The following is a 14140-nucleotide window of genomic DNA, read 5'->3' on the forward strand; positions in this document are numbered from 1 at the left end:
TTTCACCAACTGACAAGATAGCCCTGAATTCCTCCAGTCCACGAATAAGCACAATCCAGCTACAATAGCACAGCCCTCTGCACTCTGCCTGTCAGTACGTCTCGGTCCTGACCTGGAGGAATCTTGCCTGAAAAGGGGTAGGAAGGAAGCAGTTTTCATGGCCACTTCTGTCTTTGGACTCTGTCTAAGACTGCCAACAACATTGCCAGTTGTGTGCGTCTCTTGTGACACAGATCTCTGTCCACTAGGAATGGAAGTGACAGCTAGCTTGTCTTTATAGAGGTCCCCTAACAGCCTTCAGATGGTATTCTAGCCTCTCGGACTGAATCCCAGTTTGCAGTCTTGAGGTGAAAGGTTCTGAAATAATAACAATCGTACAGAAAAGACCGAATAACCTGCAAATGTTGGCCCCAGTGTCATTCTTACCATCAGATGGATTTTCCTTAAAAACGATTAAACCACTGACATTGAAAAGTCCAGCCTGGAAATTGCTTCCAGACAATGTGCAAACATAATCTAATCTATAGTAGTTGAAGTAGATTATTGTAGTCAGCTCAAATGAGGGATGTCGAGTGTTTTTTGTTTGGTTTTTTTTTTTTTGTCTAGATTAGATAACACCGGGAAACTCTTTTATAGCAGTATTTCATCCCCCGTCAGCCTCTTCTGCATGGTCCCTGACGGGTATCCTTCCAAGGCTCATCCACAGCAGTGAGGCTGGTGAGTCGTACTGTGGCTCTTCCCAGGCAGTGATTAGGCAGACTGTAAACTTAGCAGAGAACATCGTTTAGTGAGATCCCAAATGGAAAATGCCGTACAGGAAGGGGGGTAAAGAAGGGGTGGGATCAAATCTTTCACTCTGCACTCCAGGAATGATTGAAACTCTGCTGTTCAGCTTCTAGTGCTCCTTGACGGTCACTGTTTGTGGTGTTGGGACTACAAAGAAACCCTTCCTTTTCTCCTTGAAAATTTTTCTTGTTTCTTTTAATGCACAAATCTCTGTTCACATCACTGGTTTCATAGTGCTTGACGTTTGAATAGATCAGCGTATGTGCATTGTTGTTAGGCTGTATGAGGACCTGATCAGCAAAGGGTGGGTGGACATACGGACCTGACAAATAGCCTTTGGTTGTCCCTTGGGCAATTTTTATGGAGAACTGGACACTTATTTTCTAATACAGGTTATGGATTCTCATATCCAAATTCTGTTGAAAGCAACTGGCGGTAAAAGAAGAATTGGTGCATTAAAGCAAACTCTGCTCCTGCAGTCCAAAATAGCTTAGTATTAAATTACCTCGGATTAACTTCAAAGCTCATACGTATTTTAGCCAACACATTTGATAATTGCTGGGTGGTAGAGATTCTTTCATGTTGTACTTGAGTTAAAATTGTGGGAGAAGGGACTGTCTGATGTTCAATTTTCTGTCTTTTGATTTTATTTTATTTTTTTTGCAGGTGAGGGGTAGTTTGTTTATTTTTCAAACCATGGGACTATATTGCCATACACTAAAATGCTTTTGAGGGCTTAAGTAGATATTTGAATAGACATAGATATTTGATATCTATCATAGATATCTAGAAAAAAACATTTAAAAAGACATGCCTTTTGAAAGAGGCAGATGCATTTGCTGTATTCCATTTTGGTCATGTCTAATGCAGCTTCATTTGGCATTTCTGTAAGCCTCGTTCATTTTCATCCCGTGTGTTTTCTCCACCTTTTGGTAATTTGGATATGCATATGGAAAAATCCATATGCATTTGTTTCTTAGTGAAGTTTAATTTGACTGCAAGATACACTGGTGGCTAGCCTGTTGGAGGCTAATATGATCCTTCTTTAATAAAATGGCAGTGGAATCATTAAGATATTTTATATTGTCATAAATATAAAAAGCATTGTGTATTATATCCTTTCAGAAAGATGCCAAGAACTTGACAGCATTGTTATTAAGGGATCATTGCCTCATTTTAACATATTACACTATAATATATTGAATACAAGTTTTGGGTGGATAGAATTATGGAAGAAGTAGTTAAGAAATGTTTTGCATGATACATTCATGCCTTGATTTACTTTGACAGGACAATTTGTTGTTCTTCTTTCCCCCCCAAAAAAGTGCTGATGAAGTTTTACTCTCAATATATGTTGAAATGTAATGCAGGCTGCCAAAAATGCTAATCAGTCTTGAAAATCTATTTTGCGCCTTGCCATTCTGCTTACGTTCATCATGAAATAGTTTCCAATATAGGAAGTGCAGGCCACTAATCCTGCTTAGCTAGGAAGATTACAGTATCTTGAAAGCAAAAAACATGTGAGAGAATTTGGAATGGTTTAAGCCTTTGCTCTTTCAGTAATATATTTTTAAAGAAGTTTTGCGCTCTCCCATTGGTTTAAAATGTGAAGTCCTTGGAGGAAGAAATTTCTACAGATATTTCTGAGTAGGAACTGTATTTTTCTGAAGGCGGTGCTTAGCTCTTGGGATTACTTGAGGTTTATTTTCAGTTAACAATCACATGTTTTGAATGAACGCTGCCACTGATGCACAACCATTTAAAAAAAAAAACCCCATTGAATTGCCATAACAACATTATTAAGCTCTTATTATGCCAGAGGTTAAAGCTGAAGTTCAAATGCTGCAACTAATTTTTTTTCATTAAACTTATCTGCAGTCTCTAGAGTAGAAGCAGTTGCAGGAACAGATCTGAACAGTGTTTAATAAAACATCATTGTGCCAATAATAAAAATACCCAAATCAAGAAGAGTTCCCTAGGGTCAATCATTGAATGCTTTTCACATGTAACCTGCTTATCTGTATATTAATCATGTGGCAAGGTGCTCTGCAGCCTTTGAGGAAAAGAAAGAATGAGAGTTTTTTTCTGTATTACTCGGTAGATAATTTAATTGGGAGCCAGGATCAACCTTTTAAATCTGGTGCAGGTTGCAGCCATCACGAGGATAATGACTCCCATTTCCCACACAGGGCAGCTTTTAACTAGGGACAGTTCAGAGCATGTGCTAGCCAAACTGGTGATTTTTTTACAATGACCTTAAAACAGGATTTATTATAACAGCTTGTTTGGCTTGCAACATTTTAGAATTGCATCCATATTTATTTTTAGTACTTGGTTTTTCAGGACATTTCTCTGGGACTCTTCTAGCTATGGAATGATCTTACTCAGGAGCCATTATACGTTTTTCTGAGTAATCCCAAAGGAACAAACTATCATTTTGCTGCCTTTGCCAGAAAGGTGGAGTAGAAGCCTAGCATATGGGCTAAAAAGCATTGGGAATTCAAAATTGTGTCAAAAACCCTTTGCTGACTCAGTGAGACCTTGAGCCACGGGTCAGATTGAAAGAAAATAAAACAAAGTAAATCAGTGTGGGATGTCCTCACAGTCCAAGTTGCTTCTATTTGTTGATTAAAAGAAGCAGCTGATCACAGTGGATCCTGAAGTTGCTCATAAGACGATTATCACTCTTTATTTGATGAATGCTGGAATAGTGACGTGGGCACTGTTATCATTAGGTTCCCAAGCCAACACACTGGTGGGGTAAAGTGATGTGCTGCTTCTAGCACTGTCCTGCTCTCATTACACTGGGTTTACATTTTTAGAGGCTTTTCTGGCAGCTTTTAATGCTAGGCACTTAGTGGTTGGGTTTTTCTGCATGAAAACTTAGCTTAGAGGCACAGTCCGTGGAGGTAAGTAGTTCCTCGCTGAGCCGTTGCAAGCCAGGCTGCTTCCACCTCTCTGCCTTGCTCCTGCCCTGGTTCATTTTGTGCGCATGATTTCAGGTCCATGCCTTTTTACACCCAGATAAATTGAGGATAATCCTTGTTGGACAGATTTAAAGTCTGTATGTACCCGGAGATGTTCAGATGAAAGAGGCTACACAAATGCAAGGGACTGTTGCTGTTACTGAGATGCTATCGGGCGCACACATGCTGCAGCAGCACAAACCGTATCCCCCAGGAAAATCAAATCTGTGACACTTTATGCCCCACTGTCTCATTGCAAAGGAGCTCTTCGCTTCTTTTTTGGCTGCAGCCATTAAACTAGTCTGTGATCGTTTTGCACAATTGTTGGACTTCCTGATTAATCATGTATGTGGGTCAGGCCGGGAAAGCAGCCTAAAGCAGCTCTGCATGCTCTTTCCTTCCAGTAAAATGAGTAAATGTAGGCAGAAATGTGTTGTTAAAATGGCTTAATCCTCAGGCTGGTATAGCCAGATTGAATAAAAAGGGCAGCTGGAATGTCAACTTGTTTCCACACTATCTTTATGAAACCCAAGCTGCTGTTACTGCGTGCAAGCCAGTTAGGACCCAAATGTTTATCAAAGCAGCCTTGGCTAAAAAGATGCAAAAGGAGCATGTTTTTCTGGTTTGTGTTTGCTTTACCTTGAGACCATTTTACCCTAGGCGTGGAGCAGCAGCTGGGTGTCTAATGCAAATTGACAATTGTTAATGCCTAGAAACAAATGCCAAGCATAGCCCCTTTTTTTTTTTTTTAAAGCTTGCACAAAAAGTCTACAGCCCCTGGCTTTTTATACCACCCCATATGGAACCGTATCAATCTAAATTAAAAAAAAAAAAAAAAGTTGAACGTGGGTAGCTGACAGTCTAGCAGAGATCAATCAGATCACTGCGTTGTTTCTTTCGGTGGCCTCAGCATAAGAAAAAGGCATCGCTGTCTTTCTCGTACCCTTTTAGGGCAGAAAGACAGACCTATTGGCCCATGCAAATACTGGGTAAGTCCTAAATGTTGGATTGAAAGCTTGTCATATGGTTAGTTTTCTATCTAGTTATCTGAATCAGCAATGCGTGTAAGCGTAAATTAAAGATCTTTGCAACGTTGATGCTCCTGAAGCTTGCAGACTTAAACAAATGGAGTCAGGCAGTGCTTCTGTAATTCATAATTTTTAAGAACAGGACTGGCTCGCTGTTAAAAGCCTTTGGCATGCTCTTTCTCTGACAGCAGCATTTGTATTTATTCTTTGAGACATATTATCTGGGGGCAAAATAGGAGGGGAGGAGAGCCACCAGTTTCCTGTGTGGTTCGTTCAAGGAGCTAAGGTTGGTACGTCAGAAGTAGAGAATTTTTAGAGATTCCCACGTAGCAATTTATAAGATTTATTTTTTGTGCAAGATCTAGATTGTGTCTCACGGACTTGAGATGTCAGCTCAATACAGACCCAAGACCAAGGATCGCCAGTAGCTATCGTTTGTGTACAGCTTAGGGAGATTGACTTCTAAACTTTGGCAGAGTCCTTAATTGTGAGTGTGTGTGTATATGTGTGTTGTTTTTTTTTTTTTTTTTCTCCTCAGATATAGATGACTTAAAATGTGCCCAGTTTGGAAACTATAACAGCGGCTCTGCGGTAAGCAGCCTTGCAAGCTATGAGTGGCCAGACAAAGAAGACCTTCCTCAGAGCAAGAAGCCCTCTTCCTTTAGCCCAGGGAGTGGATTCTCCTCGGCTACCTCAGTTCTGCAGAAGAAGGAGACTTTGTTTGGCAGTTCAGAAAACATTACCATGACGACAGTTTCCAAAGTGACCACCTTTTTTAGTGAGGAAGCTTTACAGGACGTTGCATTCGCAGCCTTTGCAAACTTTAAAGAACCTGGCCCTACATCCAGTGGTCAGAGTGATGATGATGTTGGAGACTTTGGAGACTTTGCAAGGCCGTTATCAGAAGCGCAGTATACAGCAGCAGTTGATGGAAGCCAAGAGGTTGACTTAGCCACTGGTGGCATCTCCTCTGAACCACCAAAAGAGTGCACAGATGACTTCGGAGAATTTCAAAGCGAAAAGCCTAAAATCAGCAAATTTGACTTCTTGGTGGCCACGTCGCAAGGCAAGGTGAAATCTAGTGAAGAAATGATCAAGAGTGAACTTGCTACCTTTGACCTCTCTGTTCAAGGTGAGCATGTTCAGGGTGGTTCATAACGCATACAGACGCATCCATTCGGTATTCTGTTTTTTATTAGTGAGCAAATGATAGTCTCCCTTGCAGACTGTTCCAAAGCTCATTGGACTAAATCTGAGTCCTCTGTTGAGTTCAATGGGATTTGTATCAGGCCTTTTTTACAAGTAGCTTCCTACAGATTGAATAGGCCTGGAGCTAGAACTATAACGCATCTCGCTTTGGGAGGCTCACAGTGCTGCTTTTACACCTAGTGATCAATGGACTTCATTTTCCTGGTTGTCAGTGCAGCCCCATTCGCTATCGCTACCTTAAACGTAAAGGATTTCTTATTTTTTCTCTGGATACATGCGGTGAATAATTAGCTTGTACTATAATTTCTCACAGGGTCTCATAAAAGGAGCTTGAGTCTAGGTGACAGGGAGATAAGCCGCTCTTCCCCATCACCAGCTTTGGAGCAACCATTTAGAGATCGCTCCAATACTCTGAGTGAGAAGCCTGCTTTGCCTGTCATCAGAGACAAATACAAAGACCTCACAGGGGAAGTAGAGGTAAGGATTGGTCTGCAAACCCATCCAGGAGATGCTTACTTGAACTAATGCAATATTAACAGTACTCCACTGTTCATCTGTTTGGGATTTTTGGTAGACGTACTGTTTGAGGCCTGGTCCTGTGCGGGGGTGGGGGGGGTTCAGTTGCACGCAGCCTTCAGGCCTTGAATTGTAAGCTGCTTGGGAAGGAGTTTTCTCCTCCAGGTTTCTTCAAACCCCATGCTCATAAAAACGACACGAAGCATCCAAGGTGACCCAAAGTATAGTCAGTGTTGTATACTGTACTTCCCTTGCGTATCCCTGTCCTCACTCAGATTTACATATATAGAAAGCAAAGTTGCATTTAAGGAGGAATTATTAAGCTGCCGATAGTGGATAATTATCCAAATCCATGGGGCATCAAATGTTTTGCATAGTCTTTTAAAAAATATTTCCTATGCACTGTTTTAAATAGATACGTTGGAAAGAGAGTTTTATTTCCTTTTCCTTTTTCTCTGAGCACAGTTGCAAGGAGGTTTAGAAGTAGATTCCTGTAAATGAGTCTTCACATGGCCTGTTTACTCAGCTGCAGTTGGTCTACTTGCTTTTGGTGGCTCGTCTCTTTTGTGATGCATGATGCTAGATTTGGGAGGCAATAGGAGTGTGTAACCCCTTAATCAACGTAGCTCTTTAAGATTTAACTTCCATAGTTGTAACTATATTTAATTCAACTATGCAATACCCACCTTCCCTATGGAGAAATATTGTTGAGTTTTAGAAACTTAGATCAATCTCATCTGTCACTAGGCCTGAGTGGTTCAAGTTGGTGACGAATGCAAATTATTCATAAAATCTAATCCCAGTTATGGTACAGGCTTCACTGGCTGTGGATGAAGTATTGCAGTTCAGATGCAAAGGCGAATGCTTATTTCCTGTTTTTGTTTCCAAATTTATCCTCCCCGATCTAATGATGCCTCCTTATGTGACAGCCTGATGTGCTTTTCGTATGCCTCTTCTTTTTTTAAATAGGAAAGTGAGAGATATGCATATGAGTGGCAGAGATGCCTGGAAAGTGCTCTACAAGTAAGTGTATAACCTTTATTGAAATTACTGCCTACTTCCTGCATGTACTGCAGGATCCAATGAAAGCATCTGGAAGGGCGTGTGTGGACCTGAATGAATTGTCTTTTAAAAATGAATGATGTTGATAGAAGATGACTTGCTGTACATATATATATGAGAGAACCTAATCGGATAGTTCACTTTGCCAAATAAAGCTGCTACCATACGGTCTATCACTTGCAGATAATTTGGCTGGTGTATTTTCAAGCAAGGAGATAATTTGGGTGTCTTAGTTTTTCTCTTGAAGCAACTTGAGATGCCTCATAAGATCTTGGTTTTCAGAGGATGGGTTCTCAGCACTGTCTTTAAAACTGGACCCCTGTGGGTAGCTTCAGGTTGGGCAAGAATTTCTTCTGGTATATGTTTGGAGACTAGAGTACTTTTTCCTCCTGAACATTGTTTTGTTTGATAGCAGGAGAAAAAGCCATTCAGGATATTTAAACAGTATTGTTAAAGAAAAGCTTATATTTATAGATAAGCTTTCCTATAAGCTTATGTATTTTTTTGCCTCACTTATATATATTTCTTACCAAAAAAGACAGCTTTGAGTTAAAGTCTAAAAATGGCCATTCTTCTACACTGATCAACATATAGCAAGAATGAATAAATCCATGTGATAGTCTGTATCCACTTTCCTGCTAACTTTATTAACTGCTGCCATTTCTCTTGTTGGCATTTTTTGTTGTAATTGTTATTTTAAGGTAAACAGGATTTGTTAACGCCACCATTTTTTCTGCTAGGTCATTAAGAAGGCAAATGACACCCTAAATGGAATCAGTAGTTCATCTGTTTGCACTGAAGTAATCCAATCGGCGCAAGGCATGGAATATTTATTAGGTATGTTTCATTTTACTGTGTGCCTTGCATTAAATGTTCTCCTGTTTAAAATATTAGTATGTTATCACACTTTCCAATTAGTATTTTTGGCTCGAAGAATGCCCGGATGGGAATAATGGTGATTTCTTTAGTGAAATGAATGTAGCAAAATTATTTTGAAACAAATTAAAGTGGTCCTGGGCGTTCCGCAAAATGTGTGTAATGCCCATTAACTGTTCTTTCTGAGCCTGCATTTTGGAAACCTTTAGGGTACTGTGCTTGGGAGTCAACAACTTGTCTGTCATTCTCTGCTCTGTGTAATTTTTCCCAGGGGTTGTCGAGGTCTATAGAGTGACCAAACGAGTTGAACTGGGTATCAAGGCTACAGCCGTGTGCAGTGAGAAACTCCAGCAGCTTCTGAAAGATATTGATAAACTGTGGAACAACCTAATAAGCTTCATGTCGCTTGCTGCTTTAACGGTAAGGCCTTGAGTAAGCTGCTTCCTTTCTGGAAGAAACCTCGTATCACATGCAAGTTCAGTCATTGAACTTCCTCGTTCCTCCATTTTATCGTTTTATATATCCAACTTCCTAAACTACTTAAACTCTACATATAGGATAGGGTGGAATGGTCTTGTTTTTAGATTTAGGTGATACATCCCGATTGTCCATGGGTCACCCACAGTGGGCTTTAAATAATATGAGCATGGTGTTGAAAAGGAAAAATAAATAGCCGTTATAATATTCCAGCAGAGAATCCTAAAACTCTGCTCTGCAGTAGGCTGGCTGGAACTGGACGCACTTCCAAGTAGAGACTGTCATCTTCTGTGCTTATAAAATATTGAATTCATTTTGGGTTTTGCTGCAGAATAAATAACAGTTCCTCGGTTCTGAGTGCCCTCCGTCCTCTAGATGGAATTGCCAAGGCCAGAGACAACTCATTAGCCCTGGGATGGAAGGAGGAGTGCTTTTGTTCCCTCCTTAACAGCTGTTCCTGCGTAGCCAGCTGGGAGAGGGCATTTTAATGCGATATGAAGAGGGGTTCTGTTTAATTCCTAAATGCATGGAGGCTGAGAGGAGGGGAGCTTGCTGTGGAAGATGTCTTAGAGGGAGTGAGGTCAAAGGGGATCTTGCTGTTGACTGGGCATGAAAATAAGAAACTGAAGGCAAGAAATATTAACTTTCCGTTAAAACTTTCAATTTTTAAGAACCTTTCTTTGGTTGCAATAAGTAATGTGGAATGCAGAACATAGAGAAGTACACATGTGTCTCGTGCATTTCCTTGGTAGATACCAACCACAGAAATAACTTGCTACCTGTTTGGGAGCGGTTAATCCGTCAGTCCTTGACATTATCCAGTGTAATGGTTCTTTCTGACTCCATTCAAAATCAAAGTGTCTTTTTAATATTTGGATTAAAACCACTACACCATGTCAGGTATAAACAAATAAATCCTCGCTAGAATATTTCCTCTCATTATCGAGTACTTTAATTCATGGATTCTTGCATGCAGCATAACTCTGCATACCAAAAATCTTAGTGTCTCTCTTGTGGAGACGTAGCTGCAAGAGATTTTGTATGCTAGATTTCTACTTGAAATAAACTTCTTTTCAATCAACTGTAACTCTCAGGAGAGGGGGAAAAAAGACATCTATAAGTGATCAGCAGCTCATCTCCTTTCTCATCAGAATCATATTGGTGGCAAACAAAGCCTAGTCACGTTCTGACACGCTACATGTAATGCACCAGCTGATAACGTTAAAATAGTATGGCTCTGTTTTAGAACTGGTCAGGTATCAAAGGAATAAGATTCATCAATATTCAGAGGTTAAAACAATAAACACCATACAAGTACTCAAGGTAGACAGGTGTCATCAAAACACATTTGAAACATAAGTCTATCAGGGATCATTGTTGCATTGATCTCTAGTTCTTTCCAGCAGAAGATAACCTTGATGCACTTTACAGAGATGCTCTGTATAATCATCCCGTTTTACAGGTAGGGGATCTGAGGCACAGAGACAAGTGATTTGCCCAAGTTTATCCAGCAGGCCAATGACAAAGCTGGGAGAAGGACCTACTTGCCTTGCGAGCTTAGCATAGTGCTCTGTTCATTTGGTTTAATGGGCAGATATGATCCTCTTTTATTTAGTCTGCAGTTTAAGTACTATTCAGTTTGAGTGTGTCACAAGCTGTCCCTAAATTAGTCTGTTCAGTAGTTTATCAGCGTATTTTTTCTGGGTATGTCTTGTTCTCCAGTTGACAGCCGAAAGGATTTGTGTACCTGCGTCACTTCCTTGCTACCTGTAAAAAGGAACCATTACACTTAACCAGAGAACTTAGATTATCTTGTTGATGTGGTGGATTCCTGTCCAGCTCGCTGTTGGCTGCATTCATGTTGCTGGATTCCATTTTTCATGACTTGCCATCACGTGGCAAAGTGCTGTCAGTAAAAATACCTGGGGGGAGAAATACTTGCCTCTATAGGAAAGGACGGGCATTTTTTTTTTCTTTTAATTCCAGCATAGCACACTTTAGATGTACACCAGACATGTTCAACTGAAGTCAAGACAAAAAAGAATGACTTATGTTAGGAGATTTAGGCAATTGTAAGGTTTTTTTTGGTTTTTTTGTTTTTTGTTTTTTTTTCTGCTGGGGTTGACATGGTGTAAAGCCAGGGCATCAAACATATGGCCTGCAGACTGGATTGAGCCCACAGAGCCCTGCCATCTGACCCCCAGTGCTGTCTATGGGTCTAGTCAGACCCACATGGGGCATGGCACGAGCCCATGGCATGGTTCCTGAGCCAGATCCAGCGCACGGACCAGTCCATGGGGCCAGATGAGCTTGACAACCCTAGTCTAAAGTGATTTATAGACTTTGTCCCTCTCGCATTCCGCTTTTCCTCCTCCCTCTCCCACCCCACTATTGAGTGGCAAATGTGACAGTTGAGAATATATTTTTTGGAAATACCTGACTTCTTTGTCCTGAAGACCTGAATTCCTAACCCTTGTGTTGCTCCTCAATTGCTTAATATTGCTGAAGCATAGACAAGTACAGTTAATTAACTAAAATATGGGTTTCTGCTATTTAGGGAGGATGAGTCCCAAACGAGATATTCAGGTTTTTGTCTTGCAGCACCAAATGCAGCATGTTTGCCCAAAATCTCCATTGGTATTTATTTTAACTTAAAATCAATAACAATTGACTGGCTTTGCTTTAGTTTAAAAGAGCTGGTAATGGGTTTGTGTGCACGTAATGCATGGAAAACACCTACCCATAAAACTTACAACTGTGGTTTCTAAATGGTGCCGAAGTGCCAGTTAAGCCCATAGAAATCCCCCAGCTCGCAGGCATGTGCTTGAAAAGGTTAATTTTATCATTTAAAGGATTAATTTTGTTACAAGGTAATTTTATGCATAGCCTTATGGTTTTCCATTGCAAATTGCTGTATGACCTTCTCATTTGCTTCACTCATGCATTTGGTAAACAAATATTAGAGGGCCTTTATTAATTTGATTGATCTACTTAAAGATTAAAGGTTTTTTCAGGATTCCAATTATTTCTCAAATTGTTCATCTCTGGGAGCGTGATTAGAATACCTAGGGTGTGGATTATGAGTACGCATCTGTTTTATGATCTCACAATTTTTTAAAAGCCTCTTGTGTTTGTACTTCTAAGCATTGCTTTTGATCGTTTAAACATTACAACTTACAGATAGCCTTCAAATAATGCTTTTAGTGTGTATATACCCCCCATGCATAATTTTACATTGACCATTTCTTTTGTTGCCTAGTAAAACTAATCAGGAGAGCTATGACACACAGTTGGAGCTCTCTCTTTTTTTTTTTTTTTTTACTAGTTATGTGCAAAACTATCCTCTCAGCTCTTTCTTTACCGTACACATATACAATGAAATGGTTAGTCCTCCTGAGCATTGCAGGGTTTGACCAGACTATGAATACTTCATGTTGTACTTATGCTCTGGTTCCAATTTAAGAAAAATCCTTGATTATTCATCATTAATAATTGACTAGGTGTTACTGTGGAAATTTGAATGGTAAGCACTAACACAGTTAATACCACCCTAAATACAACTGGAACTGGAAATACACTGCCCATTATCCTATTGCCACCTCCTTAATTGTAGGGATAATTTGTCATCTTACCTGTATATACTGGAATCTTTTAATTTGAAATATAGCAGCAGGTACCTGTCCTCTCACTTCACATCTATTCCCTTTTGAAGTGGCAGCGTGGAACTCCAGTATTCTCTGCTCTGTTTAGGATTTTTTCAGGTGTTTGAATGTTATAAACTAATACCAGTGGAGATTACATAGCAGGCTTGAAACTCTGCTAATAGCTGTGATAAAACTGCATCAGTTTATGGGTCTTGTGTAGTATATTATCTCTCCCTCATGACTGTTTAGTTTCATGCCCACTCCAGAGCAGGCACATTGGTAATTTTAAGTCCTTATGCTGTGTGAAATTTTTTTTTTTTTTTTTCAGTTCTTGAAATTGCCTAAATTCAACTATCTTGTTGTTTCTGTAGCCGGATGAAAACTCATTGGATTTCTCTTCTTGTATGCTGCGTCCAGGCATTAAAAACGCCCAAGATCTTGCTTGTGGGGTGTGCCTTTTGAATGTAGATTCTAGAAGTAAAGTAAGTAACGGTGCCTTTGTTAAGCTCATTTTGCATTTCCTACTTGAACTCACCACTTAGGCCTTGCCTGTGTTAAATGTCATGGCTGCAGTTCACCACCTACAATAGCAAAGGATGGGGCTCAAGCATTTTTACAGCTACGTTGTATGGAAATTCATGTTAACCCTTTATTGTCAGTTCTCAGCAAGCGTGTGACTAGTGGCAGGTAAGTCTGAAGAGCTGAGGGGAGAAGTTGCATGCAAGGAGCACTGTGAGAAATGCTCCGATGACAAGATGCAAGGGAACTTGTAATGATTGTCCCTTATGAAATGTGCCAGTGAGGAACACCAGGAGGGAAGCAAGGAGGGTACTTGGGAGGGGAGCCTGAAAACCAAAGTAATTGCCGACCAGTTCGTATACGTGGGGACTTCTGTTGACCTGTTGGTTTCGACATTATTTCAGAAAGAAGAGAACCCTGTGGAGGAGCATCCTAGAAAAGTACGAAGCAGTAAAATGATTCTCTTTATAGATTCATCCTCTAAATTCTGATTATGGAAGGCAAGACTGGTGACTAGCCTCCAGCTGTCATTCTCAATTGTGCCAATCATGAATCTTTCTCTTAGTTGTATCTGTGACCATAACATTTGATTTGATCAACTAACGCATACTAGAGCCCTCCTGTGTGTCTCATCTGCATGCCTGTACCTTGTGAATAGCTTCTTGTTTTGTGCGACTTCTGTTGCGTAGTAGACAGTTCAGCGTGGGGAATTCCTGAACTCTCGTTAGCTGCCTGCATCTTTGTTGTGGAAGGGGGAAGTGCAGCTTGTGTGTGCAGCACTCTTTGACCTGTTTGTCTTTCAAAGTCATGCTCGACCTATTGCTTTGGGGTTACAGAAAGGCGACCATATGCTTTAGATAACCATAGCAGGAGTATTTGCTAATGACTTCTCTTTTTTAAAGAATATGTTTTCATTGGAGAACTGTGAAGTTTTAGAACCACGCAGCTATGGAGAATAAGCAGTGAAAAGCTTCTAGCTGTTTTGTTACTGAACAAGAAAACTCTTTCATCTTATCCCATGGGGACTTAATCAAAAAATACTCTGTAACTTCTTGTT

General features: G+C 40.2%; 1 protein-coding gene across 7 annotated transcripts in view; it reads left to right on the forward strand.

Moving 5' to 3' along the window:
* SYNRG (synergin gamma) overlaps nucleotides 1-14140 on the forward strand; it is a 49742-nt gene that overhangs the window by 31238 nt on the left and 4364 nt on the right. For 5 of the 7 annotated variants that reach the window (XM_019545619.1, XM_019545621.1, XM_019545623.1 and 2 more), the window contains 7 exons: nucleotides 5319-5912; nucleotides 6303-6466; nucleotides 7475-7528; nucleotides 8308-8404; nucleotides 8715-8863; nucleotides 12936-13046; nucleotides 13488-13523. In XM_019545619.1, coding sequence (XP_019401164.1) covers nucleotides 5319-5912; nucleotides 6303-6466; nucleotides 7475-7528; nucleotides 8308-8404; nucleotides 8715-8863; nucleotides 12936-13046; nucleotides 13488-13523 — 1205 coding nt within the window. The remainder of the gene's footprint in view (nucleotides 1-5318; nucleotides 5913-6302; nucleotides 6467-7474; nucleotides 7529-8307; nucleotides 8405-8714; nucleotides 8864-12935; nucleotides 13047-13487; nucleotides 13524-14140) is intronic. The other 2 variants (XM_019545620.1, XM_019545626.1) reach the window with 1 other exon arrangement.

Source organism: Crocodylus porosus, unplaced genomic scaffold (genome assembly GCF_001723895.1).
Source record: "Crocodylus porosus isolate Cpor-Errol unplaced genomic scaffold, CroPor_comp1, whole genome shotgun sequence".
Lineage (NCBI taxonomy): Eukaryota > Metazoa > Chordata > Crocodylia > Crocodylidae > Crocodylus > Crocodylus porosus.